Raw genomic sequence first — 26,837 nt, 5'->3', positions numbered from 1 at the left:
ATTACAATAGTACTACACCCATATGAGCACACCACCAACATAAATGTATCCATCTGCTGCAAAAATACAAAAATAAGGAAATGAATAAACACATTATAGCCAATGATATGTGAACATTTACATTGTTCACATATTCTGAATTATCTAACCAAACAGAGATGAAACAAAACAAAGAAGTGAATATTCACATCATTTTTGTATCTAAATAAACATTGTGGCTTGTGATTATATGATTGAATACAACGGTCTGATGTGAACTTTAACATTTTGCATAGTGGCAATGAATACAGTGAAAATATATACACTATCCAATATTATATGGATGTGTGAATATTCACACTGATTGATAAAACAAATGACAAATTTCCATTATAGATAATGTGAATATTAGCACTGATTAATAATGAGGTTAACAAAAAAAATCAAAATAACTGTATATGCAAATTTTCACTAATGATCCACCACAATCAATTTGTTCAAACAACTGTATATGCATCTCTGTTACATATCCGAAACTCAAACAACAAAAATATACATGCATTACTAGTAAAAAAATCAGAACCTCATTCATCAAACATGCACTTGTATTACCCATGTATTCTAGAAAATGCACATGAATAAAAAACAGAGCATGCAATCCTTCACATAAATGAACATGCATTCATAAACAAAATGATACTATCCTTGAGAAAGAAATTCTGTAATCGTTCTCCACCTCCGATCAATGGCTGATCTCCAACAAGTACGTAACGTATCAAAGCACACAAAAACACCAAAACTCCAAAACTGAATCAACGAAAAAATAGGAAACGTGTTATGTATTAACACAGTGTGTGTGTGTATATATATATATATAAGGGCATAATAGTCCAGGTAAAAATATAAAATTAGTAAAATGGACCTTATGGAATAAAAAGAAAAATATATGGGACTAATTAGGTTATAATATTCCTTTGTGGACCTAATGGTTATAACAATTCTAAAATGGATTTATCAATAAAAATCTCTTGTTAATTTTTAAGAAGGAACATATTTTGAAACAATAAAAAAAGAAAAAAAATACTTGATGACTCAAATTTGTGTAACTTGAATATGTCCAAACGATGTCATTTTACATTTGATCTGTTCGAGCAAAAAAAAAAAAGAAAAAAATTCAAGTTGTTGAAAAAAAAATTAAAAAAAAATATTTTGAAACGGGGGAGTAGTTAACTGGCGCGAACGGCCACTACTATATATACGAAAAAACAATGGAAAAAAAAAAGGGTTTTGTGATCAGCGAAATGGGCGGTCGACCCTCTCTTTCACAGCACATATTATCAGATCAAACCCTAATACCTCCTCGGCTGCTTTGCCCTGTCCATTGCTGTAAAGTCCCGTTCTTTTGCTCTAATCCTGTGTGTTATCATCTGGATTTTACAATTTTATTTATTTATTTATTTATTTATAAATTTCTGTTTTTGTTGTTATCATTCTACATTTACATATTCTTCTAGTCTATATTTGGGTTGACATACAGGCAAAGGAGAAACTGCTGATCATCAACAATCCCTTGGGGCCTTTAGGGTTTTCTTGTATTCAATCAAGTAAGTTCAATTTCTTCGACTCTTTTTATTTATTTGTTTATTTTAATTTACAATGTCTGTATTTATAATCATGAATCGTGCAAAAACCTTTGTAGAAAACCCAGTTGCCCAATCGAACATGTCGTAATCCAAATTCAATAGTACCCCCAAAAACCCAATACAAAGCTGCAAATTTTGGGTTAATTGCTCTGAGAAACAGCAAAAGAGCTTTCATTTCATGTTAAATTGATTGTGGTTAATGGGTTCATTGAACATCTACAAATGCAAAGCCCTTAACCAAGTTAGAATTTTTGAATTTTATGGAAGTTTATGTTTTTATTTTATCCCACCTCCTATGAACTCAAAACATACCGATTATTATTTCTTATTTCACAATTCCATTTACTTCCAAAACTTTTGCACAACAACACAACAACAAAACCCATTTCAATTCAACAATCTCGAGAAGAAAATTGAGCCTGATTAATTTCTTGGAATTTCTTGCTATAGTTTGCTAATTATTTTTATTGCAATTGTGAATTTGCTGCCAGCACAACATCAGGACTTTAGCCTGATTAATTCAGGGCATCGTTAAATTTGTTAGAAAATTGAAATACGTCTCTCTCTCACATTTAGGCAAGCAGTTCTCCCTTTTAACTTTTTCTTAAACCTCTTCCAGGCTGTACCCTAAGGCTCAATTTGGCTTTCAGAAGAATTGATGGAACTGAAAAGGAATGCTTAAAGAGGTCAAATTTGTACAGTAAGTTTCTTAAACCTGTTTCTGTTATCTTGTCACATTCTTGCCAATACCCAAACAAAGGAAAAACTGTTTTTTCCCGTTGTTTATTTGTTTATTTATTTTCTTTAATAACTTTCACAACCTGGATTTTCGTTTTGACATTTTTAGGCTAAGTTTTAAATTTGATCTAACCTGGTCTTAGAGAAGAGAGTTCAGAGCTCATAGCCATAGGAGCTGTATAAACATCAGCACTTGAAAACATTTGATGGAATTTTATGAAAGTAAAATTACTTCACAATTTCCTCAGTTTGGTGCAAGGTTCAAGATACATTATTTTGTAGTATTTATGTCCTTCATTTATCCTAAATGTTTAATTTAAATGCTCGTGATCAGCCTTGTTTTGTCCATTTCTATGGACTCTTTTGTGTTCTTGTAAATTTAATTTTGTGCCTTTTCCCCTCCACTGTGCAGCACGGTTGCTATTGTTGAGATGGCATAGGTCCTAAACTACACAAGCAATGGAGTCAGAACCTGGGAGTGGAAATATTAAGCATTCTACGGTGCCTACTGAGTCTTCTCATGCTAATGGTGATCCAGTTGTTAAAGGAAAACTGTCACGTTCCTCTTCTTCGTCATCTGATTCATCTTTTGATCTTTTAACTGAATCTGACAATGGCAAAAAGGAAGTTCTTGATAATTCTAATTTATTGCCTGAAGGTTTGTCTCAGACACCCGATTGGAGCATGGTAAGTTCATCGCCAAGGGCTGGACCAGGACCCTTATCATCACCAGAACATTCCCTTCAGATTCCAGAGTGGAGAACGCTAAGTGCATCTCCAAAGCAATCCCCTCCTACACAAATGATGGGGCGAGCTGGTTCTGAGTATGACCCAAATAGAATTCCGTCATCCGTTTTCGCTAGCAAACCTTCCACACCTATGGAATGGAGCGTTGCTTCAAATGAGTCATTGTTTAGCATTCACATGGGGAATAACAGTTTCTCTAGAGATTATGCTATTATGTTGTACAAGTCTGGAGAACTAACCAAGCCTGATGATATTAACAACTTTAAATCCAACCAACGACCTGTTACTGAAGCTAAGTCCAATGAGTTGAACAATGCACCATCTAGCCTGCCCACTGTAAATGAAGTAGCATCCGACAATCACGGGAGTGCTAGTAATGCGGAGGACTCTCATGTAAAAGCATCAGCAGATGAAATGCCAAAGGAAACTCAGAGTAAGGGAAGCAGGCCTCCTTCTGAGGGGATCCATATTTCAACAAGCGATTCGAATGTGTCTGATGGTAAAGAAACGCCTCCTGCTGATGGTGTACATACTTCTGCTAGCACCCCTCGCCTTTCTGATGAGAGTGGTAACAGTAGCAGTTCTTTTGCATTCCCAGTGTAAGTTGTTTCGTTCTTACACATCTGGGTGGAAACAGTTGTGTGTGAATTTCCTACAGTTGCATGAATGACTATGGTTGCATGAATGTCTCCTAAGCACTTTTTGTCATACATTCCTAATCTTCCGTTCGTTTGAGCATTGTCTAACGATTTGAATTTGGCCAAACTAACGTGTTTGTTTTCATCTACCCATGAACTTTATTTTCACTTTCTCAACACAATGTCTCTGTACCTTGTCTCCTTTGCCATAGACTTGTGGAAACATTCTTTCTGTCTTTCAATTTTTTTTCTTTTTCTCTAGTAGGGAATTCATACCTTTTGTGCACTTGAAGTTGAAGTACATAATCTAACTGTTTTTTATTATCTAAAATTATCTTGGTTCTGAATATTATGTGAAGTATAGTTCCTTGGTGTTACCTGAAGCATTATACTTTCTTTCTGTCTTCATTTCAGATTGACCGGTGAAGCTGGAAAAATTCCCTCAGTGAAGGTTGCTCCTGAAAATTTACAGTCGAACCCCCCTGAGAAACCAGAATCGCAGCCACAAGCCCCGGTGGCAAACCCCCCAAAACCTGCTGAGACGAAATGGTTCTCTTGCTTCCCTTGTTGCTAGCTTGGCTGTTGAGACGGTGAATGCCTCCTAACTTGTTCTCCTGATTTGGAGATCTGAAATTGGGCCTATGACTACAAGTTTATTGCACTTTTTTAAGCATAATGAGTCCAATAAAAAATGAGAAGTTTCGGAGTTTGAAGCTAATTATTAACCGTTTCTGTATATTTGTTGGGTCATACAGTTTCCTTTGCATGTTTGTGCATCTGATGTTGAGCAGTTGGGTTTTAGTTTGTAGCTAGACTATATGAATCTGTATGAGGCGGATTTGGATTCGGATTGTCCATTATCGGATCTGTTAAATTCGGATTGGATTCTTCTAGATCTGCTCTAAATCCGATCCGTTGACAGGCCTAGTCTAGCTATTTTTATTAGTCGTCTGTCCATTTTAATCTGCAATTCATGGTTCTGATGGAGTTTTTAATCAGTCAAATAATATGGTCTACAGTCCTTTATCCTTTTTTACTTTTTTCTTCTTGGATATAAGAACCCTAAATATGCTTAATTTCTTAATTTGTTTTACTTATGTTCTTCGGAAATGAAAGTAGGATTAGGTCTTATGAATGTTATAGATTTTTCTTTTCTTTTTTTTTCCTGTTTACATTTCCTTCGAGAAAATTCCTTTTCACCCTCCCAAAAAAACCAAAAATAGAAAGAATCTTATATACTCCTCATCTATGTTAGTTGGATAATTAGATGCAAGAATTATTTTTCTTTCCTTTTTGATTTTGTTGTACAATTTGAAGCATGTCTATGTGCAAAATGCAATCATATGAGAGGCATGTTTGGTATAAAAGAAGATTATTTCTTCAATAATCTATATAGGAATACTTTTATTTAACACAACCTGTCAAAAATTTTGCTAATTTTTCTCATGTTGTTGGATCATATAGGCTGTTTGATGTCGAAGTTTTAGAATATGATTAATAAGCCATTAATATGTTTATTTAAAGGACCTAAACAGCCTGTTTGATGTACAAGTTCTTGGAATTAGCCTTTGCCATGAATAGCCAAAAATTGAATTGAATATTTGGATGGTGATTTGGCAATTCTGCCTTCACATGGAACAACTTAAACATTTGCTCCTCATTACATGATTGTTGTCGATGATTTGGCAATTTTTTTTTTTGATTTTTTTAATTTCTTTCTAATCATGAAATAATGGGATCCAGTGTAGTGTGTAAGGCACAGCAGTGATTGTTGTGTAACCTATGTGGGACTCGTTTCGGATCTTATTTTGATGATCCGAATCGTTTAAATTTAGGAAATATCGAGAACAATATATTTGTAAAAAATCAAGTTAATCAGATATCAATAACTTGTTTATCAAATCATAGCTTTATATAAAAAAATGAATATATATGTATCAAACTAAATATAAATGTTATTTGATAAAGATGTTATTAATATCTGATCAATTTGATTTTTTTATAGGTATATTGTTCTCGATATTTTTAAAATTTGAACAATTCAAATCATCAAAATAAGACCTAAAATGAGTTTCACGGATTGCACAATAGTTACTGTTGTGCTTCACGCATAGCAGTGACATTGGATCCGAAATAATATCATTTTTCTACCCTACTTGGTCCCATTTTTCACGGTGCACCAGTGGTTATTTGATATATTATACACTAATCAATATTAACAGTTAAATTTGGATGAGAAGAAAATTTATTAGTAATGTGTAAAACTAGAAGAAAAATGAAGTAATTTTTACTTGCTATATATAATGTGATAAAAAAATAATATTTACTTCTTATTGGAATTGATAATTTTATTTGTCACCCAATACGATCTATTTATTATTTATTATATTTTTCAAGGAACGATACACCAAAACTGTTGTTGGTGCATTGTAATTGGACAGTAAATAATTCAATTTTTTTGAAAAATAATATTAAATTATTAGTTTTTTTTTTAAATGTATATATATATATATATATATTTTTTATTTATCATAAGGAGTATTAGTTTGTTATTAGGTATGGAACCTTAACAAAATCTAATGTATCTGCTAGTCATAATTGAATTAAAAAAATTTAATATAAAATAATAATAAACACCTAAGCTAACCTGATTAGGCCAATAATAACTCTCTTTTTTGGTTTCATACTTTAGTTACCATATCTTATAGAAATGTGATAAAGTGATATGCACCAGATTAAGCAGGGAAAATTTGCAGTAAAAGGGAAACAGGAATAGATTATTGATATGTAATGGGAGAATTAAATAAATTACAACATACATGGAAGTTTCTAACGGTATGACAAAAATATGTAAAATTATCAAAAGTGGTTCTCTTGATTTCCTTCTCTCCTCTCATTTCCCAATTTCGCCTGCCATCGCCAGAGCCTCTCCTCTCCTATCCTCTTTCTTTTGCTTTCTTCACTCTCTTTGAAATCCCAACCACCATTGTGACCATTCCAATTCTGCAACCATCACGACCAAATTACGACCATCGCGAAACCTTAGCAACCGTGTTTCTTTCTCTTTTTCTTTTAAATCTATTTTAGGGTTTTGAGATTTGAGATCTAATCCAAATCTAAGATTTGGGATTTCTCTCTCTCTTTTATGCTATATGTTTGGTTGGAAGACTGTATTTAGTTGAGAGGTTTGAGGAAGCCTGTGTTTGGTTGGGAGATTTGAAAAATGATTTAAAAAGAAAAATGCAAAAAGTAGATGAAATATGAATAAATTTTACTTAATTTTACACACATTTTCTATTTTTCTTTTGAAATTCCTTTCCAAATTCACAAACCAAACACATCATTAGGATTTTGTTTAAGGTTGTGGTGTCTAATGGCACTTGGGATTTCTGAGATGATGGTGGGTGGTGGAGTTTTGTGGTAATGTAGGTTGAAGGGTTGGTTTGGGTTGTGAGCTAGGGTTTTGATGGTGAACTTATTAGTTGACATTATAAAAAATTAAAGTTTTAGATATCAAAATTTGGGAACAAAATTATTTTTTAGAAATCAAATAATTTTGTTACAAAAAGTGTCATCTTTATATTTTTAGTAACAAAAATTGTACATTAGTGATGAATTATTATCTTTTTATGATCAAATTTTGTCTCAAAAAATAAATCATTTTTAGAGTAAATTATTTTGTCCTTAAAAGTCTATTTATTAGTGACATTTTTAAAATTTTGTTGCTAAAAGTCTTATTTTGATTTTTCAAGATGATCTTTTAGCGATTATTTTCATGATGATAGAAATTGATCCGTAAATATTTTTTGCAACAAAATTTTCAATTTTAGAGATTAAAATATTTGATTTCTAAAACTCTTATATGTTGTATTGTGAAGAAGAAATAATGGGTGAGGGTTTCAGTAGTAGTTGGTGATAGTATGGTGGCAAGTGATGGTGGTTCTAGGAGTGTGATAGGGGGTTTATTTGAGCACCAATGAATGGTAAAGTGGGGGATGGCAGAGGGACAGTTTGACGTAGTGGCCGGTGGCATCCACCAAAGGTGCATAGGGTAAGTGGATAAAGGTTGACAAGGAGACAAGAGAATGAAATGGTTATTTTGGTCTTTTCAACTAATGATTTCATGTCCTTCCATTTATGTTGCAATTATAAGGAACATACCACCGATTTGAAATTATTCTTTATTCTTTCTTTTTCCCCTTTTTTTTTTTTTTTTTTTTTTGTAATTTTCCATATAAGCATATGCTCCTCTCTTGCTAAAAAAAATCTTTGACTACATATTTTGAAATATACATGCTCCTTGTTAGAAGTGTTCAAATAACTGAATCATCTAAATAAATTACTCAAATTTGACCAATTCAAGCATGCTACGAACGGTTTCGAATTAAATTCGGTCGGGTGTAGTTTAAGATAGTCTCACGAAACCGAACCAAAATGAGATATTTATAGATGTTGCTACATTGGCCACGTGTGGACTTGACTGGCTTATTGAATTAGGTTTATATTTTCAAGACTAAGATTTATCTCCTCTCGCCTCTTCAATTCATCTCTCTCACTCTCTTGTCCTTCCCAAAAACACCGTCCTCTCAATCTCTCTCTCTTGCTAGCAATGGTGCTTTCTCATGCTTTAACCCTCTTGTCTCTCTCTCTCTCACAATGACACAATCTCTTACTCGAAACCCTTTTTCTTCTATAAATTTCTTGTGTCCAATAGAAATGGTGCTAAATGATAATGATGCTAAGATCTGTGAGACGATGACGATGATGCTTAGATTTGTGACGATTGTGATGATGGTTGCTTAGATCTGTCTCTCTCTTTACCACTCCACTATTAAGTCTTTTCAGATTTGTGATGAATGTAATGATGATGCTTGGATCTAAGTGACGGTAAGCTTTTCTTTTTACCACTCCACTCTTAAATTTCTCAAATTTGTGACAATTGTGATGATGGTGCTTAGATCTAAGTGACGACAAGCCTTTTTCTTTACCATTCCACTATTGAGTCTCTTAGATTTGTGACAATTGTGATGATGGTGCTTAGATCTAAGCAGATCTGTGACGATTGCGATGATAGTGCTCAGATCTAAGCGATAGTATGCCTCTCTTTTTATTGCTCCACTCTTAAGTCTCTCATATTTGTGACGACTGTGATGATGGCGCTTAGACCTAAGTGATTGTAAGTCTTTCTGTCTCTGTATGCATTTTCTTCTCTTAAGTCTCTCTATTCTTTTTTAAATTTGTTTGCATGTTCAAAAAATTGTTCGAATCTCTCAGATCTATCTCTTTCGCTTCATTTATACATGTTTGAATTTGAGATTTGTTTCGATCAAAATATAAGAAAAAAAGTGAGAAATAGATTGAGTTGCGTATGTGCCTTGCTAATCGAATTGAGCACCAATCCGAATGGTGGGTCACAATCAATTCAAATATACTCTTGATTTGTAGTGAGTGGCCTTTTTTCTAATGTGATACGATCAATTTGGTTAGCGCCTTGATGGTAAACTCAATTTGAATTGACCAGTAAACATCTTTATTTGTTGTTATTCAAAATTTTAATATTTTTATTAAATTTATTAATTGCTTTGATTAACTATACATATGGGTGTAGGCTCGACATTTATGTAGAGCTTTAATACATTTAAACATACATTATACATATAAATAATTCAATTAAAACTTTTGAAAAATTATTTTTGACAAAAAATTATTGTCTTGTGCATCACACAAGTCAACTACTAGTTATATGTTATTAAACTTTCTTACATATTTAGTAGTTGAGCCGTACGATGCACAATACAAAATAATATTTTTTCAAAAATAATATTTTAAAAATTTTAATTAAAATATTTATATGTGTGTTTATATGTACATACGTATAAAATTAATTTAAAAAAATATTTAATAAAGCTATAAAAATGTGACTTGAAAATCAATAATGTTTAGGACCCTCTTTTGAGGAGATCCCCATCACCCCCAAAGTGATGTGGACCAATAATGTGCTTGTATTTTTTTTTTTTTTTTTTTTTGTCTTACGTGGACCAATGAGTGAGGGTTGTGAGGGTGATATTTTGTGAGGGTCTAAATTAATACTGCGCCTTCCCACATGAGTATGCACCTACAGACGTGTGTGGACCACAATCAAGTGAAAAGGTTTTAGTAATTCAACAAAGATATGTAACAAGTTTGTTATAAATATTCAAATTTGGGTTCTATATATCTTTGGAAATGAAGAATGTCCACGGAAAATGATGTAACGTACCATATACTCAAACAGACCTTTTACGAAAGAATTTGGACTGTTAAAGAGTAGGCCCACTTAAAAATTATTTGATGGCGGAATAGGGTAAATTATTAATGTGCTAATAATTTAATTTAATTTAATTTTTATCAAAATTTTTTAAAAATAAATTATAGCAAAATTATCGTTAAAAATATTTTTTTTGAAATATTTTTTTATATGTTATTAAAAATTATTGACTTTTGTTACGATTTTTATAAATTGTTGCTAAAATTTACAATTAATGATATTTTTCTGTGACGAATTTTTCAAACTGTCACTGAAAGTTAAAAATTAGTGACTTTTTTTTATGACGATTTTTTTAAACTGTCGCTATAATTTATAATTAGTGACTTTTTATAAGAATTTTTAAACTATCATTGAAAATTAACATTTAGTTACACTTTTTAATAATGTTTGATGAAAAATACCATTAGTTCTCACATGATCTATTAGATAATAAGCTTACATATTAAGACCTACATATAAGTCCTTCAAAATAATAATATATGTAGTGCCTTGACATAATTTTAATATAATTTGATTCGTTGAGTAGGGATTTAATATTTTCTTTTGTTGATTTTTTGAGAGATAACAAGTGTCATTTTATGAATGGTGAGGGATATTACTTCAAAATTATCGAATAATCTCTCTTATCACAGACAAAGAGATTAGTCGGTGATTTTCAAGCAATACTCTTTGAAAAATATTAGTGGTCCCAAATTTTTTACCACTATAATGTGTGGATCCACGCTTAGATACTATTTGACATCTCTTATAAAAATTTAAATTTTTTTTAAGTCACATTATATCTCTAATATTTTACACATCTTTTCATAAAAAATTAAAAAATATATTTATTTAGATCATTTAAATCATACCCATATAAGACACTTGATAAAATTTTATATAATCTATATCATTTATCACTCAATACTTATTAAGTTTTCATCAAATTATTTCTTAAAAACTTAACAAAAAAATATATTAAATTTCACTATTTTAATTAATAAATATAAAATTAGGACAATGGCCTAATAATTTTTCTATAAAGACCACATCGTGGACTTCTCGGCACACGCGTCAGACATAAAAACAAATAACTTTTAGCCAGTAAAAAGCAACCGGTTTTGCCGGTGAGAGTCTCCTTGGGCTGGGCCCTTGACGGGCTGCTGCATTTATTGACCGGCAATGGGCCCCACCATAAGCACACCCCAAACAAAAACACAACCCCACCAAATATATATATAAATAATAAGCGTGGTGATTAAGAGCTTTAATAATAAAACTTTAATAAGAGTATTAGTGACGTGGCAACATAAAAAAAAAATATAAACAAACAAAACAAAGGTTAAAATATCAAATCGTATAGTGAGGCCCACAGGTTAGAGCTCACAATTTAGAGGTCTAAAGCATTTTTCATATAATAAATTTCATAATTTTTAACATAATAATTATTATATTTAATTTTCTTAAAATATTAATTTTCATAATATTTAATTTTATTTTTATCAATAATTTATTAATCATATTTATATTGAAATATATATATGTTTAATTCTTTCCATCAATTACATTTGTTTTAATTTGTTTATTATTAAAATAGAATCAATATAATTATATTACAATTGTAAGATTTATTATATTTTTTAATAAATTTAAGAGAAAATCAGTGTAATTTACTCAAAAGTTTTGTTTGATTAATAAGATTAATTGCAAGAAAATTAGTAATATATGAGATTAATGTGAATATAGTGTTATTATTGTGCCAAGAGCAGAACTATTGTGCTCGATGGAGGTTCATTACTGATTTATTTTTTTGATTTGAATAATTTATTTTACAAGATTTGTTAAGTAATTTATATTTAAAAAAATTATATTAATCTAACATTAATAGCATGTGATAAAAAAATTACTCCCTCCGTTTCAAAATATTAGTCCTTTATTCTATTTTTCATTGTTCCAAAATATTAGTCTCTCTTTATAAATCAAGTACAAAAATAATGTAAATTTTTTATTTTGCCCTTCTTTTAAATTAATAAACAATTTAAAATGTACAATTATGACATTGATATTTTCAAAAAATATACTATCAAAAGGATAATTTTAGAAAACTAACTTTTTTCAAATACAATAAGTGTATTACCAAAAAAAGTTATATTCCTTAAAAGTGACCAATATTTTGGGACGGAGGGAGTATATATATATTTTTGTTGGGTTGTCTTTTTGTTTGGGGATATACTGACGGTGGGGCCCATTCCGGTCTATAAATGCATCAGCCAGTCAAAGGCCCAGACCAAGGAGACTTACCGGCCAAACCGGTTGGGTTTTACGGGTAAAAGTTTTTTTTTTTTTAACTAGAAAAAAATTTCTATGTCTGACACGTGGGTCGCATCGATGTCTGTCCACGTAGATTTTCGATTCAGCAAAATTAGGATACAAAATACTTTATCAAATTTTTAACATAACACAACCCACACTCCAAATTTAATAAAATTTTTGGTAAAATATTTAAGGTGTTTAACATTCTTACTTTTGATTCCTACAAGTGTAGTCTTTCATGGAAAAATTATTTACTAATCTTGGGATGTCTATATAGTGTTGTAAGGTCTCGTTTGGGAGCAGATTAATTTAATAATTTTTTAGTTATCTGGCTAAAATATGAATTAAAAAAAATTAGTATGTTTGGGATGATTTTTTGACTTTTTATGAAAAGATGTGCAAAAAATAGAGAGAAAAAAGAATTTTTGACTTTTTGGTATAAGTTATTGACTTTTTGACTAATTTAACTTTTTGATTTTTGACTAAAATGGAGGGTTCCCAAACGAGACCTAAGAATAATTTCAATGTTACTTTTCATTATTTATTGACTATATTTTTGTATTTATATATTTCAACGTTTCTCTTTATTATATTTATTTAGGCTAAGTTTGGGAAGTCCCAAATAAGCCAAAAAGCCAAAAAGTTACTCAAAAAGTTAAAAAGTTAACACTATTCACCAAAAGTCAATAATTACGGCTGCACAACTCCCAATTCAAATTTTCCTCTACAAATCAATTTTTACAATTTTTTATTACACATTTTTTCATAAAAAGTCAAAAAGTTAACCCAAACATCCATATTTTCAATCTCAATTTTTTAGTCCAAAAAGACAAAAAGTGCACTTATTTAGTCTTCCCAAACTTGGCCTTATTCACACAATTTGTTTAAAAGATTTCTCAAGATTCTAAATGTAGCCAGATTGGAAGATTTTTTCGTTAGAACAGTTACTGTAATAATTAATTCATTAGACTAAATGAAATAGAATGAGACTAATTATAATAGTCAATAGATTAAAAATATTTTAACTTGATATTTATTAATTAAAACAATAAAATTTAATATTTATTGTTGAATTTTTTAGAGACAACTTGATAAGAGCTAAATAATAAATAATATAGAGTATTGTTTCAAAATCACGATCTGGCGTCTCTTCATGATAACTTAATTACAATTTATAAATAGAAATTTTAATAAAAATTTTGAAAGAAAAAATAAAAAATAAATAAAATATGATTACATTTGATTTATATTTTACATTAAACTCATACTCTAAACACAAAAGTTTAAATCTTTAAAAAAAATAAAAAATAAAAAGATTTTGAAGCTCACCACCCCTACAACAAAAACAAAAACAAAAAGTGGCTAGTAAAAAAGAATGAAATGAATACAAGAACAACGCGTTTTCTCAAAGAACCCACTGTTGAGTCTCTCTCTCTCTCTCTCTCTCTCTATCTGTCTCTCTCCTCTGCCCACAGAGCTCCCAACTTAGGGTTAGGGTTAGGGTTTTGAACCAAAAAGCCCTCATTTTTTGTCCGCTAAACAATTTGAGAGAGAGTGACAGGGGTTGAGGGGTTTTCTAGGGTTATTCTTTGACGCTTTTAGGGTTTTGAGTGATGGGTCGTGGTTGGTCTGTGATCAAATGGTACCATCTTCACAAACCCTTGAAATTGTTCCTTCTCTTCTGGGTCTTGGTTCAAGCTCACTGCAACGTTGTTTCCGGCGCCGATTCCGACAAATCGGCGCTCTTGCAGCTCAAGGCCTCAGTCTCAGACCCTTCTGGAGTGCTCGCGAGCTGGAATTCAAGTGGTTCTGATCACTGTTCGTGGTTCGGTGTGGCTTGCGATTCGAATTCTCGGGTTGTGGCTCTCAACATCACTGGTGGAGGTATTTCGAGCTCTTCCTCTTGCCCTAAATTTGCTCAATTTCCACTTTATGGGTTTGGTATTAGGAGGACTTGTTTTGATAGTAATGTAAAATTAGTGGGTTTGCTTTCTCCGGTGATTGGGAACCTTTCTGAACTTAGGGTTTTATCACTTCCTTTCAATGAATTGAGTGGTGGAATTCCTGGTTTGATTTGGGGTATGGAGAAATTGGAAGTTCTTGATCTCGAAGGGAATTCGATAACTGGGTCGTTGCCATCTCATTTTGGGGCTTCGAGTAGTTTGAGGGTTCTCAATTTGGGGTTTAATAACATTGTAGGGGAGATACCACATTCACTGTCAAGTTGTAGGAATCTGCAAGTCTTGAATTTAGCTGGGAATCGAGTGAATGGGACGATCCCGGGGTTTGTTGGTGCTTTTAGAGATTTGAGGGGGCTTTACTTGTCTTTTAATCAACTTAGTGGATCAATTCCAAATGAGATTGCGGACAATTGTGCGACACTTGAGCATTTGGAGCTTGCTGGTAATTTCCTGGTTGGTGCGATCACAAGTAGTTTGGGAAATTGTAGGGCGTTGCGGTCGCTTGTCTTGTATTCGAACCTCTTGCAAGAGGTTATTCCTGTTGAACTTGGTCAGCTGACTAAGCTTGAAGTGTTGGATGTGTCGAGGAACAGCCTAAGTGGTCCAATACCTCGTGACCTTGGAAATTGTGCTGAATTATCTGTTCTTGTACTCTCAAGTTTGTTTGATCCTCTTCCAGAGGCTAATTATTCAGAAGCTGATTTGTTGTTAGGGCAATCTAGTCCTAAAGATGAATTTAATTTCTTCGAAGATGGAATTCCGGATGAAATTGTGAGACTTCCAAAGCTCAAGATTATATGGGCACCAAGGTTACTTTTGGAGGGAAGTTTGCCCAGCAACTGGGGTGCTTGCGATAACTTAGAGATGGTGAACTTTGGCCAGAATCTTTTCACTGGGGGAATCTCTGAGGACTTCAGCCGCTGCAAGAATCTGCATATTCTTGATTTGAGCTTGAATAAGCTAACTGGGGAGCTCACTGAGAAACTTCCGGTACCTTGTATGACTGTTTTTGATGTCAGTGGAAATCTCTTGTCAGGATCAATTCCTAGATTCAAGTACAGTGCTTGCCCCCATATTCCTTCCTTGAGTGGATATCCTTTTGAGCCATATGACTTACCATCTGCATACCTGTCATTTTTTGCCAATAAAACACAGGCTGGAATTGTTTTTCCATTTATTGGAGATGGTGGTCTTGCAGTGTATCATAACTTTGGTGGTAACAAGTTCACTGGTGCTTTGCAGTCAATGCCAATTGGACTTGACGGATTAGCGGATCTGATTGTTTATGCATTTCTTGCTGGTGAAAACAATCTAACAGGGCCATTTCCTGGAGATCTATTTGAGAAGTGCAATGTATTGAATTCAGTGATTATTAATGTCAGCAACAACAAAATTTCTGGTAAAATTCCAGCTCAGAATGGTTCAATTTGCAAATCTCTCAAACTTTTGGATGCCTCTGGGAATCAAATTACTGGGACTATTCCTCCCAGTTTTGGGGATTTGGCGTCTCTAGTTGCCCTTAATTTGAGTTGGAACATGTTGGAAGGTCCAATTCCAAGCAGCCTGGGCCAGATAAGTGGTCTCAAGTTTCTTTCTTTGGCTGGTAATAACCTCACCGGATCCATCCCTACAAGCTTGGGCCAGTTGAATTCTCTACAAGTGCTTGAACTTTCATTAAATTCTCTCTCTGGTGGGATTCCAAAAGATCTTGTGAATTTGAAGAACCTGACTGTTCTTCTACTCAACAACAATAAGCTCTCGGGGCGGATTCCCTCAAGTTTGGCAAATGTGACTACACTCTCAATGTTCAATGTGTCCTTCAATAACTTATCTGGGCCACTGCCATTTAATAGCAACTTGATGAAATGCAGTAGTGTTCTTGGAAACCCTTATCTGGGATCTTGCCATCCGTACTCCTCAACGGCCCCATCTTCAGATCCACAGGGTTATTCACAAAATTATGCTGCTGCTCCATCTTCAAGCCCACCCCAGAAAAATAATAGTTTCAATTCAATTGAGATTGCTTCCATAACCTCAGCATCAGCCATTTTGTCAGTCCTTCTTGCTCTTCTTGTCCTCTTCTTTTACACTCGAAAGTGGAACCCAAGGTCCAGAGTTGGTGGGTCTTCAGTCAGAAAAGAAGTTACCATCTTCACTGATATTATTGGAGTTCCATTGACTTTCGAGGATGTTGTGCGGGCCACTGGGAGTTTCAATGCAAGCAACTGCATTGGGAGTGGAGGTTTCGGGGCGACCTACAAGGCTGAGATTTCTCCAGGAGTTCTGGTGGCAATAAAACGGCTTGCAGTTGGACGGTTCCAAGGGGTTCAACAATTTGATGCAGAAATCAAAACCCTCGGGAGGCTTCGCCATCAAAATCTTGTGACCTTAATAGGTTACCATGCCAGTGAAACAGAGATGTTCCTAATATATAATTATTTGCCTGGTGGTAATTTGGAAAAGTTCATCCACGAAAGGTCCACACGTGCTGTGGATTGGAGGATACTTCACAAAATTGCTTTGGACATAGCTCGTGCACTAGCCTACCTTCACGATCAGTGTGTGCCACGTGTCCTCCATCGAGATGTCAAGCCTAGTAACATCTTATTGGATGATGACTACAATGCATATTTATCCGACTTTGGATTGGCCAGGCTTCTGGGTACTTCAGAAACACATGCCACTACAGGTGTGGCCGGAACTTTTGGCTATGTTGCTCCAGAATACGCAATGACATGCCGTGTTTCAGACAAGGCTGATGTTTATAGCTACGGAGTGGTGCTGCTTGAGTTAATCTCAGACAAGAAAGCCCTCGACCCGTCATTTTCATCATTTGGCAATGGTTTTAATATTGTTGCGTGGGCGTGCATGCTCTTGCGACAGGGACGTGCCAAGGAGTTCTTCACTGCAGGTTTATGGGACGCAGGCCCACATGATGATTTGGTGGAAGTTTTGCATTTGGCTGTGGTGTGTACAGTGGACTCGCTCTCAACCAGGCCTACGATGAAGCAAGTTGTACGGCGGCTGAAGCAACTCCAACCTCCTTCATGTTAGGTACTTTGATGAGGCATCAATGGATTGACATAGTTTGTGTAGAAGGTAAAAAGCCCAATTGTAAGTTCTGCTTTGCACTCTCTGAGAAAGAAAAAAAAAGAAAAAAGAAGTGTTCTTGGTTCTTCTATGCGCTGGCTATCATACTCTTAGATTCAGTTATGAATTGTAGTTAATCCACATGTAAATTGTATTATACTTTTTCCCCCATTTTTCAATGTCATGCCCCTGGTTAAGGTCTGCAGAAGATTGCAGGTATTTGTGGTGCACGTTGTACACGTGTATCTCACTTTGATTTCTTGTTTTTAATAAAACCGAAAAATGTGAATGTTTCTGAGGAATCCTGCTGATTGCTTTTTCGAATCAGCTTGGTTATACTCCACAGGTGAAATATGTTGCATGAAGCATATTGGTTCGAAAATTTTGATGATGTTTTTCTGAGATCGGATATGGAAGAATGTTAAGGGTGGTTTGAGTTAACCTCGTGTATCTGTAACTACTGGAGTTTGGGACAACAGTTGCTGAACAGTTCAACCTATGAACTGTTCAGAATCAATCGCTTGTGGCTTCATATAGAATTGTTCTTTTTCTCATCCTTGTTTCTCATTGAACACTTGTATTGTTGAGAGAGGTTTGGCTCAGCTCAATCAGCCAAACATTTTGACCTTATCTCTTTGAAGATAATTTATGATTATAATTTTTAAAATTTTTTTTTGGATAAGTAAGTCATAGTATAACAAAAAAGGAAAGATATACAATGAAATTCAATACATATTTTTTGTATGGAGAACAAACATAAACAAAAAACAAATTACTCCCTCAAAAGAAACAAACTAAGCCTATAGACGACAAACAAAACATACACAACAAAGGGTTCAAAATTTTCCTCTAGCACTCTTCAAGTAATGAAGTTTCAATTTGAGTTTTCTTTTGTTATCCTCTTTTGTAGTCTCTCCATTAATGGGATCACTTGGAGATGGACTTCTTCTACTTTTTAGGTTCTTCGTTTGACACAATTATTCTTGATTTAATTCTCCATTCCCCAACTCTCCTATATTATATGATTCAAGGACATCAAAAGCATTAGATGTTGATGGGGTGAAACGCTGCGTCTCTCCCTCTTTATTTATCACTGTCATTGAACCTTGTCCACCACCTCTTCGTTTTTTTCTTTCACCACTTCCCACTTAGTTGGAACTTGTATGTTAGTCTCCTTGACTCTCCACTCTTGTTTGGAAGATGGAGGGTTCAAGGTCTTTGGCTTCTGAGGGCACAAATTAGTGGTATGACCAAAAGTCTTACAAACATCACACTTTTGAGGCTTCCATGGAACCTTAACTTGAATCTCATATGGGTCATCATAACCAAAATTTATTTTAAAAGACTCAGGGATTTGTTTATTGGCTGGCACTTCAATACATATTCTCGCCAACGTAAGTCTACTTCTCTTGAACGTAGGCTCATCCAAATAAAGATGAGTTCCTATGATGCTAGCAATGCAACCCAAACCTTCTTCAGTCAAAAGCTCCAAAGGAACATTATACAACTTCATCCACAACGGTACACTCGAAATTTTTTTAAATTATTAATTTAAAAGAATTAAAATAATTCTCATGTAACTTTTCATGGTCTATGAGAAAAGTTAAACCTGTTTAATTAGATAAATTCATATAATTATTATTATTTTTTTTACAAATATTCAAAATGCCCTCAAATTATAATTAAGACCCCCAAAAAATCTCAGTTTCAATTAAATTAAAAAATTATGAATTCTAACTAAAGAAACTTTTTTGAACTAAATAAGTTGTATATTTTAAATAAATTATAATATAAAACTGTATCTAAACACTATTAATTATAATTCACTTATAAATTATTCAATGAGATCATTCTCTCGCCATTTTCCTTTTCCCAAAAAATTTCAGGTGTAGTCTCTCAGCCTGGTAGAATGCCTAAATTGTAAGGTGGCCTCAAGAAAAGATTGACTGAAAATTTTAACCATTAATTCGCTCTACAAAATTTGATCCTATGACTTCTCAGATGCAAATCATAGACCCTAACGAGTCTCATACAACCCAATTAATTTTTACCAAACGCTGTCTAACAACCCCCCAACGAGGAAAAAGTATATGATTATATGGTAAAGTCTTAGGACAAGTATATGTAATGTTCCAACTTAATTTTTATTGATTAAAATAATAAAATTCAAAATACTTTTTTATGCTTTTTAAAAGACAACATGATAGATATCATGTGATGAATAGTATAAAACATCAGTCCAAAACTATCAAATACCCAACATTGATTTACACCATTCAACACATGACATTTGTTATATTGTCTCTCATAATCTCGACAAAAAATACCAAGTCCCACTATATTAACCAATAAAACTTCAAAACCACCAAATAATTTTCCCTGCCCAACAAGCCAGGTGCACACTAGAATACTATATTAGCATATATGCCTGAGGATATCTTCTATCCTATATAACCATTTTTAATCCTTCCCAACATTAAGGCTTCAGTAAATGCCTTAAGGCTTCCCAATCCATTGAAAGATGAGAAAATTTTTCAAACATTGGAAGAGATAAAGAAGAAAAGATTACAAAAGGCGCTACTTGTTTGTTCCTCACCATTTTCTTAAAAAGAGTTGGCATGGCCATTATTAGCCATTACAAGAGTGGAGAAGGGCTAACAACTATATGCTTGAGAGGGTGATCCACATCATCACCACCTGCATGCTTCACAAACTCGGCCGGTGTGAGAAAGCTGCCATGGCATACGCACACGATTCTCACCTCCTCTCCTTTCCTATACCTGTATAGAAAACCTTCAATTCTTTTCCCGTTGGGCCCCACACCACGTGTCGATACGCAAGGCATATCCGCCATCATATTCCTCGTGATGGCTTTGCTATTCTCCGTCACAAGCTTTACTGATTTCCCAGTTGCTGTTCCAGGGGCGGTGACTATTGGTTTTTGCTCATTCTGCATTGGCAGAGACTGGTCATTGGTGGGGCTTCTATCTTCTGTGCATATGTTCATCCCTGCGATGTGACACAAAAACATGATAAGGAAATCAAACAGTCGTGTACAAGTAAAAAAAAAATTAATTACATATAATAATCTTTTACTGGCTCATTGGGTGTTATAATGAGCTTCTAAAAGAGAAAACACCTTGCCCTGTTAAAGATTTGGCATGGAGCTCTTTGAGATGAGTTGTTAAGCGATTTTATATAATCCCAAACAAACTTAACGGTAATCAAGAAGAAATTATGTTGATATCTACTCGCTTAAAAGAAACTTTCTGTCTACAGTCCTAATACTTTGGTTTCATTTAATCAAAATATTATGAATTTGTTGGTTTTAACAAGATTTGATGACATGCTTTTCAAGTTCAAGTAATTAGATTTCCCCTTTAATAGTCATGTTAAAAAACTTTACTTACCAAAGAAATTATCTTTGGAAGCATAGTCCTATTGAAACCTTATTTATACACACCATGGTCAACTCCACAAGAAAACTGTGGGGCTAAACTACTCTGAAGTATTATGCACCTGCATTCTTATTTTAACAACATACAGGAGGGGAATAGGGATAGGAAAGTTGCATAACTCAACAATAAGACTCTAATGTAGACATCACACCCGATAAGGTAGTACCTCACTAGGCCAACTCTACTCTTAAGTTCAGAATTTAGTTTGGTTTAAACGAGTAACAAGCGAATAAATAAATAAACTAACTAACTAACTAATTAATGTCACTAGAACAGTATCAATTTCTTGTATACAAAAAAGGATCCATTATTACTTGTGTATCGAAGCTCATCTTCAAGCAGTGCCACCTGTACCAATGCACGGTGGCATAATTGTTGAAATCTAGCTGCACAAATTTTTAGACTTGCTCACTCATAGCAGGCACTACACTGAAATTGCCTAGCTTTGAATCCCATTCTCAACAGTTCCTTATTGAGAGGAAAAAATTAAACTACCATCCTTCACTGGAATTTGAAGTATATAAAAAAAATGGTTGCTCATTTATGCTTAATGTGAAGTTTACGGAAGCAGTAGTGTAACCAGAGGACTTTTGAGGAAGTATATGTGGGGACTCATAAACTCAAAATGGCACTTTTACACTGCTTCTTTTTTTATTAGAAGCAAAATATTGTAGTTCTGCTTTTGCTTTTATTGAATTTATGGGGCACTTATCTTTTGTAGATGTTCTATGGGTGTTTCTTTGAAATCCATCTATTGTATACTCATGATGTGAACAGGTTGGGCCCCTTTTGGCACCTTTTGAAAGAATCATTTACCATTTAAAATAAGGAAAAAATGAACAAGAAGTAAAGGTTATAGAGCAACAAAGAGGGTAAGAATCTGTAGTAAAGGTTATAGAGCAACAACGAGGGTAAGAATATGGATTACTTGAACACTTAAATCCAAATTAAATATCAGAACTCTCTCTCTCTCTCTCTCTCTCTCTAAAGGATGCCAGAAGAAGAATTTCTTATTAGACAGTAAAAGAAAATTATAGGGTCTTACATGGATGAGATATAGAATTGCCCTTTAACCCCCTAGATCCCATTTAATTTAAAGCATGTCTCAATATTATACAATATACAACATAGTTATTTGTTTATTTTTTGATAAGCCATTCAATATGCAATTAATGCAAATGTATAGGATGTGTCCAAGTCTATGTACAGAATTTTCAATTACATGTCCATATATCTTAAGATTGGGTTTAAGAGGTTCGATGCCTACAATCAATACTCATATCCTAGCCATGTAACATAGGACTAAACCATATATATCTAATTGCCAAAAGCATATCCTTTTCCGTCTTTGAGGTCACATTCCGAATGAATAAGTTCCTTTTACCGCTGATATATTAGCTTTTACCGCAAACCCCATCATTTTTTTATTAAAAAAAATAATAACTATAAAAATTAAAATTAAAACTCTGGATCTTGTGCTTAGGCAGTGTTCACATGGTAAATATAGTAGGTTTAACTGAACAAAATACAGTAACAAAGATGGAAGGGCAACAATGTAAATAAGAACCAGTTGTACCATATTTCACAAAATAATGAAAGAAGGAATATGATCCACAAACATAAAGTTACACCAATTTAGATAGAAAGTTTAACTAGAGAGATGAGGAGTAAATAAGCAGCAATTGTACCATATTCCACCAGGAAAATTATTAGTAGGTCTAAAGTAGCACATGGTGCATCTCATGTACATGTAACATGCTTATATAGTCTTGGAATACATGTGCTTGATCCTTGTGAACTAACAAGAAAAATATAGCCTCCGGGCCTCGATTCCTTAGGGTCTATCTCAAAGGTCACCCTTCTATAGTTAGGCTTTTTTAACATAGGGAATACAAGGTTTTAATCCTTTCCTTATGAGAGGAATAACCTCTCATCATCCTTATTAGCAGTCTATTCTATCTTAGCGTCCACATGTCCCAACATCTATACAAAGGATTGCATATGGGCAATATTGAAGAAGTTCTTTCTAGTATATTGCTGCTGCCTTTCTTGCAACTTTCATTCTTTTAGAACTATATGGTATGGTTCAGCTACCTACCCGATTGAATTATATGGCCCACTCATTATCAATGAGATCAGGGTACTTCCAGCAAGAAACATATCGAATAGTCGGACCTCGGTTAGCTGAAAATCAAAATTTAGTACTTGATAGTCTCACAAATGACAAGTTATCTCTTATCTCCTAACATGGATGACTGTTGAGAGCAGTATTATGTGATACTTCGGAACTACTTCTAGAATTACTGAATAATTACACATTTCACACCATAATCTAAACTCATATAAAGTGATAAGGTGCATTTAAGGCCCCGTCTGTGAATAGATTTTTACAAAAAGATACATAAAAAAATTGAGAGAATGATGTAATAGGAGTGTTTTGTTTTATTTTATTGACTATTAAGGCGTAGTTTGGCATGCAAGTCTGCTTAAAAAAATGAAACAACCTATAACTTGTACCAAAAAATTAAAAAAAAAAAATTCACTCTATTTTTTTTACATATTTTCGTAAAAAATTAAAAAATCATTCTAAATATACTAATTTTGTTCTTTATATTTTAACTAAAAAACTAAAAAATTACTAAAATATTTTAACTAAAAAACTAAAAAATTACTAAACCGAGGCCCAAGTAAACAAAAAAAATCATTGTAATATAAACTCACGACCAACTGGGTTTGTCTCAGTCGGTCAAATCCTAGTCATGATTTTGAGGGACAAACAAATTTGATTTCTTCTTCATTCTAAGGTTTAAATCCAGCAATTACCTCGTATTTAAAACCGGTAATTAGTTCATATATGTTGTGATACGAAGAAAGATAAAGAAGAAAAAAAAAATTTAAAAATGCAGTACCTTGCGGATGGGTCGGTTGAGTCTCAGATTCTGAAATCCCAGAAGACCCACTCCCTCTGGACCCAATTGAACCCTGCGACGACGGCTGTGGTGGCAACCCGTCCGCTCCGCCGCCTCTTGTTGAACCCTTCACGGCCACTGGGCCTTGACTAACAACGTTCTCTTCTTCACCATTGGCTTCCACACCACTGATCATTATTCCCACCTGATCTCTCACCACCGTAGTTCTCACATTCTTCATCTTCTCCAATCGCTTCCTCTTCGCCTCCATACGCCTCATCGACTGAATCTCCTTCCTCTTCCTCCACTCCTCTTCTGTCTCCGTAGGAAGCGAACACGTCCTTATCAGCGGCGCATACGCCATCCCTTCTGCCACACGCGCCGCCTTCGTGTTGTTGTGGTCGGCGGCGGCGGCGGTGGTGGTGGTCAACATGAAGTCTGATATGGAAGATGAACGAGTCAGCATCGTATTTGCCCTCTTTGGGTCAATCCCAAATCGACCATTCAACGAAAGCCCAAGACTCAGCTCTATCTCTTCCTCTTCCTCCTCTTCCTCCTCATCTGCTGTTAATTTTCTCGGAAAATAATTCCCGGGTCTAAATCTTTGCATTAGATCTCTCGGGTGACCGTTCTTCTGCGGGGTTATATGATTATTTTGAGCTTCACCCATTTCAATACAACGATGAACGATGGTTTAAAATCAGAGATTACCCAGATGGGTTGTTTCAATTAACAAGTAGATTTTCTCAGCAAAATTGAAGGGTTTAACGATATTTACAGAATTTAACGAAATTGACATCGTTTCCACGAATCACAACCTCTGATTTTTCTGCTGTTTTCCCGGAAAATATCGCCGGCGGCCATGACAGGAAAAACGGGAGAGAGAGAGAAGAGAGATGGAGAGAGGAGAAAGAGGAAAAGGAAGTGGAAAGAGAGAAGATTTTAATTTCCATGAGACTGAAATGACGAAAATACCCATCATAATGGAAACGAAAACGAGCATGTAGACGACACGTCGAGTAAAAAAAGAGAGCACACACAGACCACGTGGTTATGATAACCTGGTTTTGAGGCGACGCCAAACAAGCGTCTCCGTCCTCTGCGAAAGGTGTCAAATAAATGTTTGGGTTTTCGACATCACACGTGTCGATCGTAGTACGTGGAACTGGACTAACCTGCCAAGTGGCTACAAAATCTCGGCATCGTAAAGCCGCGATCTCTCTGTCTCTCTCTTTTTCTCTTTCTCTCTCTAAAAGTTCTAATTACATTAGCTGTCTTCCAGAACAGAGGACCGTGGTGGAACTGAATTTCAACACGTGGCTGACAGGCTCGCCTGTGGAGCCACGCCATACGATAGTTCGCGTCTCTGTCTCGTCATGAGTAATTATTGGGTGTTTCTCACACGACCACGTGGTGAATAAAGAATATTGTAATTGGTAAAAAAATAAAATCCAATATTAAATAATTAGAAAATTTGAGAAATATAATGTATAATGATTAATAAAACGTATAAATACGACGCTCCAAGATCATTTAGGGGTCTTTTTGGGAAGTAGAAAAAAAAAAAAAAAAAAAGTCAACTTTTAAAATTTTATCTATTTTAAATTACATTACTTTTCATATTTTTTATTTATAAAAAGGTAAAATAAATTAAAAAAATAAAATATTTAACTTTTTATCGGCTTTTTAAAACACCACTTAAGCCTCGTTTGGCAACCGAACTTTTTAATCAAAAAGTCAAAAAGTTATTAAAATTAGTTAAAAAGTCAACAATTCATATCAAAAAGTCAAAGATTCTCTTTTTTCTTTACTTTTTGCACATCTTTTTGTCAAAAAGTCATCTCAAATATATTAATTTTTTTTAACTCATATTTTAACAAAATAAACAAAAAGTTACTAAAAGGTTGTTTGAAATGTCCTAAATAAGTGTACTTTTTGTCTTTTTAGACTAAAAAATTGAGGAAGAAAACATGGATGTTTAAATTAATTTTTTGACTTTTTATAAAAAAATATGTAATAAAAAATTATAAAAATTGATTTATAAAAAAAATTAAGATTAAAAATTATGCAGTCGTAGTTGTTGACTTTTAATAAATAATATTAACTTTTTAAATAATTTTTTAACTTTTTAATTTGTTTACAATAGGTGAAACTTGACCTAAATTAACATGTTCCCACATGGGGCTTTAATAATTTTTTGTCGTTCAGATTCAGCTACGCGAAAGGCTCTCATGGCGTGTGGTTCGTATCGCTACTCGCTAGGAGAGATTGACACCCACCAGTAATGGCATCTTAGTAGTTTAAAGTGCGATGATAACTTCAAAATCCCGCATCCTCGCATGCATTATGTAGCCGCATGTCATTTGGGATTGGAGGGCGTTTTTTTTAACAAAAATATAAAACATCACAAAAATTATATTAAAATTATTATTAAATATTTTATATGAGTGTGAGATTCACGTGATATTCACATAATGAGCTTCACACACCCATGATAGAAATGATAAAAATTTTAGTAGAATTTTTAAAATCTTTTATATTATTTTTTTTAAAGATAAATTATGCTTTCACCTATTAAATTATAATTTTTTTTCAATTTAATCCTTAAAGGTAGATTATCCTCTTTATCCCTAAATTATTTACCATTTCCCACATTAATCCAATTTAAAATGCCATGCGGCATGGATCAATTTGACCCCAAACACAACCCAAGGGTAATTCATTGAATTTTTTTACACACATTATTTCGCACTTTATTATTTAACCCCATGACTCTATTTCCCCTCCCCTCTCTTAACACCTCTCTTCTTTCCTCAAAATGCCACAATCCTTTTAGACTAAAGTTTGACAAGTTAAAAAAAGTCAAAAAAATTAAAAAGTTATTCAAAAAGTTAAAAAATTATCGCTATTCATCAAAAGTCAAAAATTACGGCTGCACAACTCCCAATCCTAATTTTTTTCTACACACTAATTTATACAATTTTTTAATACACATTTTTTTATAAAAAATCAAAAAGTTAACTCAAACAATCATATTTTTTTTCTCAGCTTTTTAATTCAAAAAGTCAAAAAGTA

General features: G+C 33.7%; 3 protein-coding genes across 5 annotated transcripts; 2 read left to right on the top strand and 1 right to left on the bottom strand.

The window, feature by feature from the left end:
- Window positions 1-1,195: 1,195 nt before the first annotated feature.
- Window positions 1,196-4,749, top strand: LOC114290648 (uncharacterized). 3 transcript variants are annotated; one of them, XM_082898400.1, is made up of 6 exons: window positions 1,243-1,365; window positions 1,517-1,583; window positions 2,242-2,322; window positions 2,773-2,889; window positions 3,019-3,706; window positions 4,160-4,749. In XM_082898400.1, exons 4-6 carry the CDS (start codon window positions 2,820-2,822, stop codon window positions 4,317-4,319), a joined length of 918 nt encoding a protein of 305 aa, XP_082754526.1. In that variant the 5' UTR covers window positions 1,243-1,365; window positions 1,517-1,583; window positions 2,242-2,322; window positions 2,773-2,819; the 3' UTR covers window positions 4,320-4,749. The 3 variants fall into 3 exon arrangements, with proteins under 3 accessions (XP_028090390.2, XP_082754526.1, XP_028090391.2); XM_028234589.2 differs by having other exon boundaries at window positions 1,196-1,365; window positions 2,773-3,706; XM_028234590.2 differs by having other exon boundaries at window positions 1,262-1,394; window positions 2,773-3,706.
- An 8,961-nt stretch (window positions 4,750-13,710) lies between these two features.
- Window positions 13,711-17,603, top strand: LOC114290661 (LRR receptor-like serine/threonine-protein kinase RPK2). Its single transcript, XM_028234606.2, has one exon. The coding sequence runs from the start codon at window positions 13,958-13,960 to the stop codon at window positions 17,357-17,359; it is 3,402 nt and encodes a 1,133-aa protein (XP_028090407.2). The 5' UTR covers window positions 13,711-13,957; the 3' UTR covers window positions 17,360-17,603.
- Window positions 17,604-19,878: 2,275 nt separating this feature from the next.
- Window positions 19,879-25,206, bottom strand: LOC114290659 (ninja-family protein AFP3). Its single transcript, XM_028234605.2, has 2 exons — window positions 23,763-25,206; window positions 19,879-20,404 (listed from the first exon to the last, which is right to left on the bottom strand). Exons 1-2 carry the CDS (start codon window positions 24,430-24,432, stop codon window positions 20,031-20,033), a joined length of 1,044 nt encoding a protein of 347 aa, XP_028090406.2. The 5' UTR covers window positions 24,433-25,206; the 3' UTR covers window positions 19,879-20,030.
- Between the last annotated feature and the right edge of the window lie 1,631 nt (window positions 25,207-26,837).

The sequence above is a fragment of the Camellia sinensis genome, chromosome 1 (genome assembly GCF_055761805.1).
Source record: "Camellia sinensis isolate YWXY chromosome 1, ASM5576180v1, whole genome shotgun sequence".
Lineage (NCBI taxonomy): Eukaryota > Viridiplantae > Streptophyta > Magnoliopsida > Ericales > Theaceae > Camellia > Camellia sinensis.
This window is presented reverse-complemented; position numbering and strand designations above follow the sequence as displayed.

What these genes read in the sequence shown, in the direction of transcription:
- LOC114290648 (XM_028234589.2), top strand. Translation starts at nt 2,820, where the DNA reads ATGGAGTCAGAACCTGGGAGTGGAAATATTAAGCATTCTACGGTGCCT. An exon ending in AGTTCTTTTGCATTCCCAGT is followed by an intron (nt 3,707 to 4,159) that starts GTAAGTTGTTTC and finishes TCTTCATTTCAG; the next exon opens with ATTGACCGGTGAAGCTGGAA.
- LOC114290661 (XM_028234606.2), top strand. Translation starts at nt 13,958, where the DNA reads ATGGGTCGTGGTTGGTCTGTGATCAAATGGTACCATCTTCACAAACCC.
- LOC114290659 (XM_028234605.2), bottom strand. Translation starts at nt 24,432, where the DNA reads ATGGGTGAAGCTCAAAATAATCATATAACCCCGCAGAAGAACGGTCAC. An exon ending in TCAACCGACCCATCCGCAAG is followed by an intron (nt 20,405 to 23,762) that starts GTACTGCATTTT and finishes GTCACATCGCAG; the next exon opens with GGATGAACATATGCACAGAA.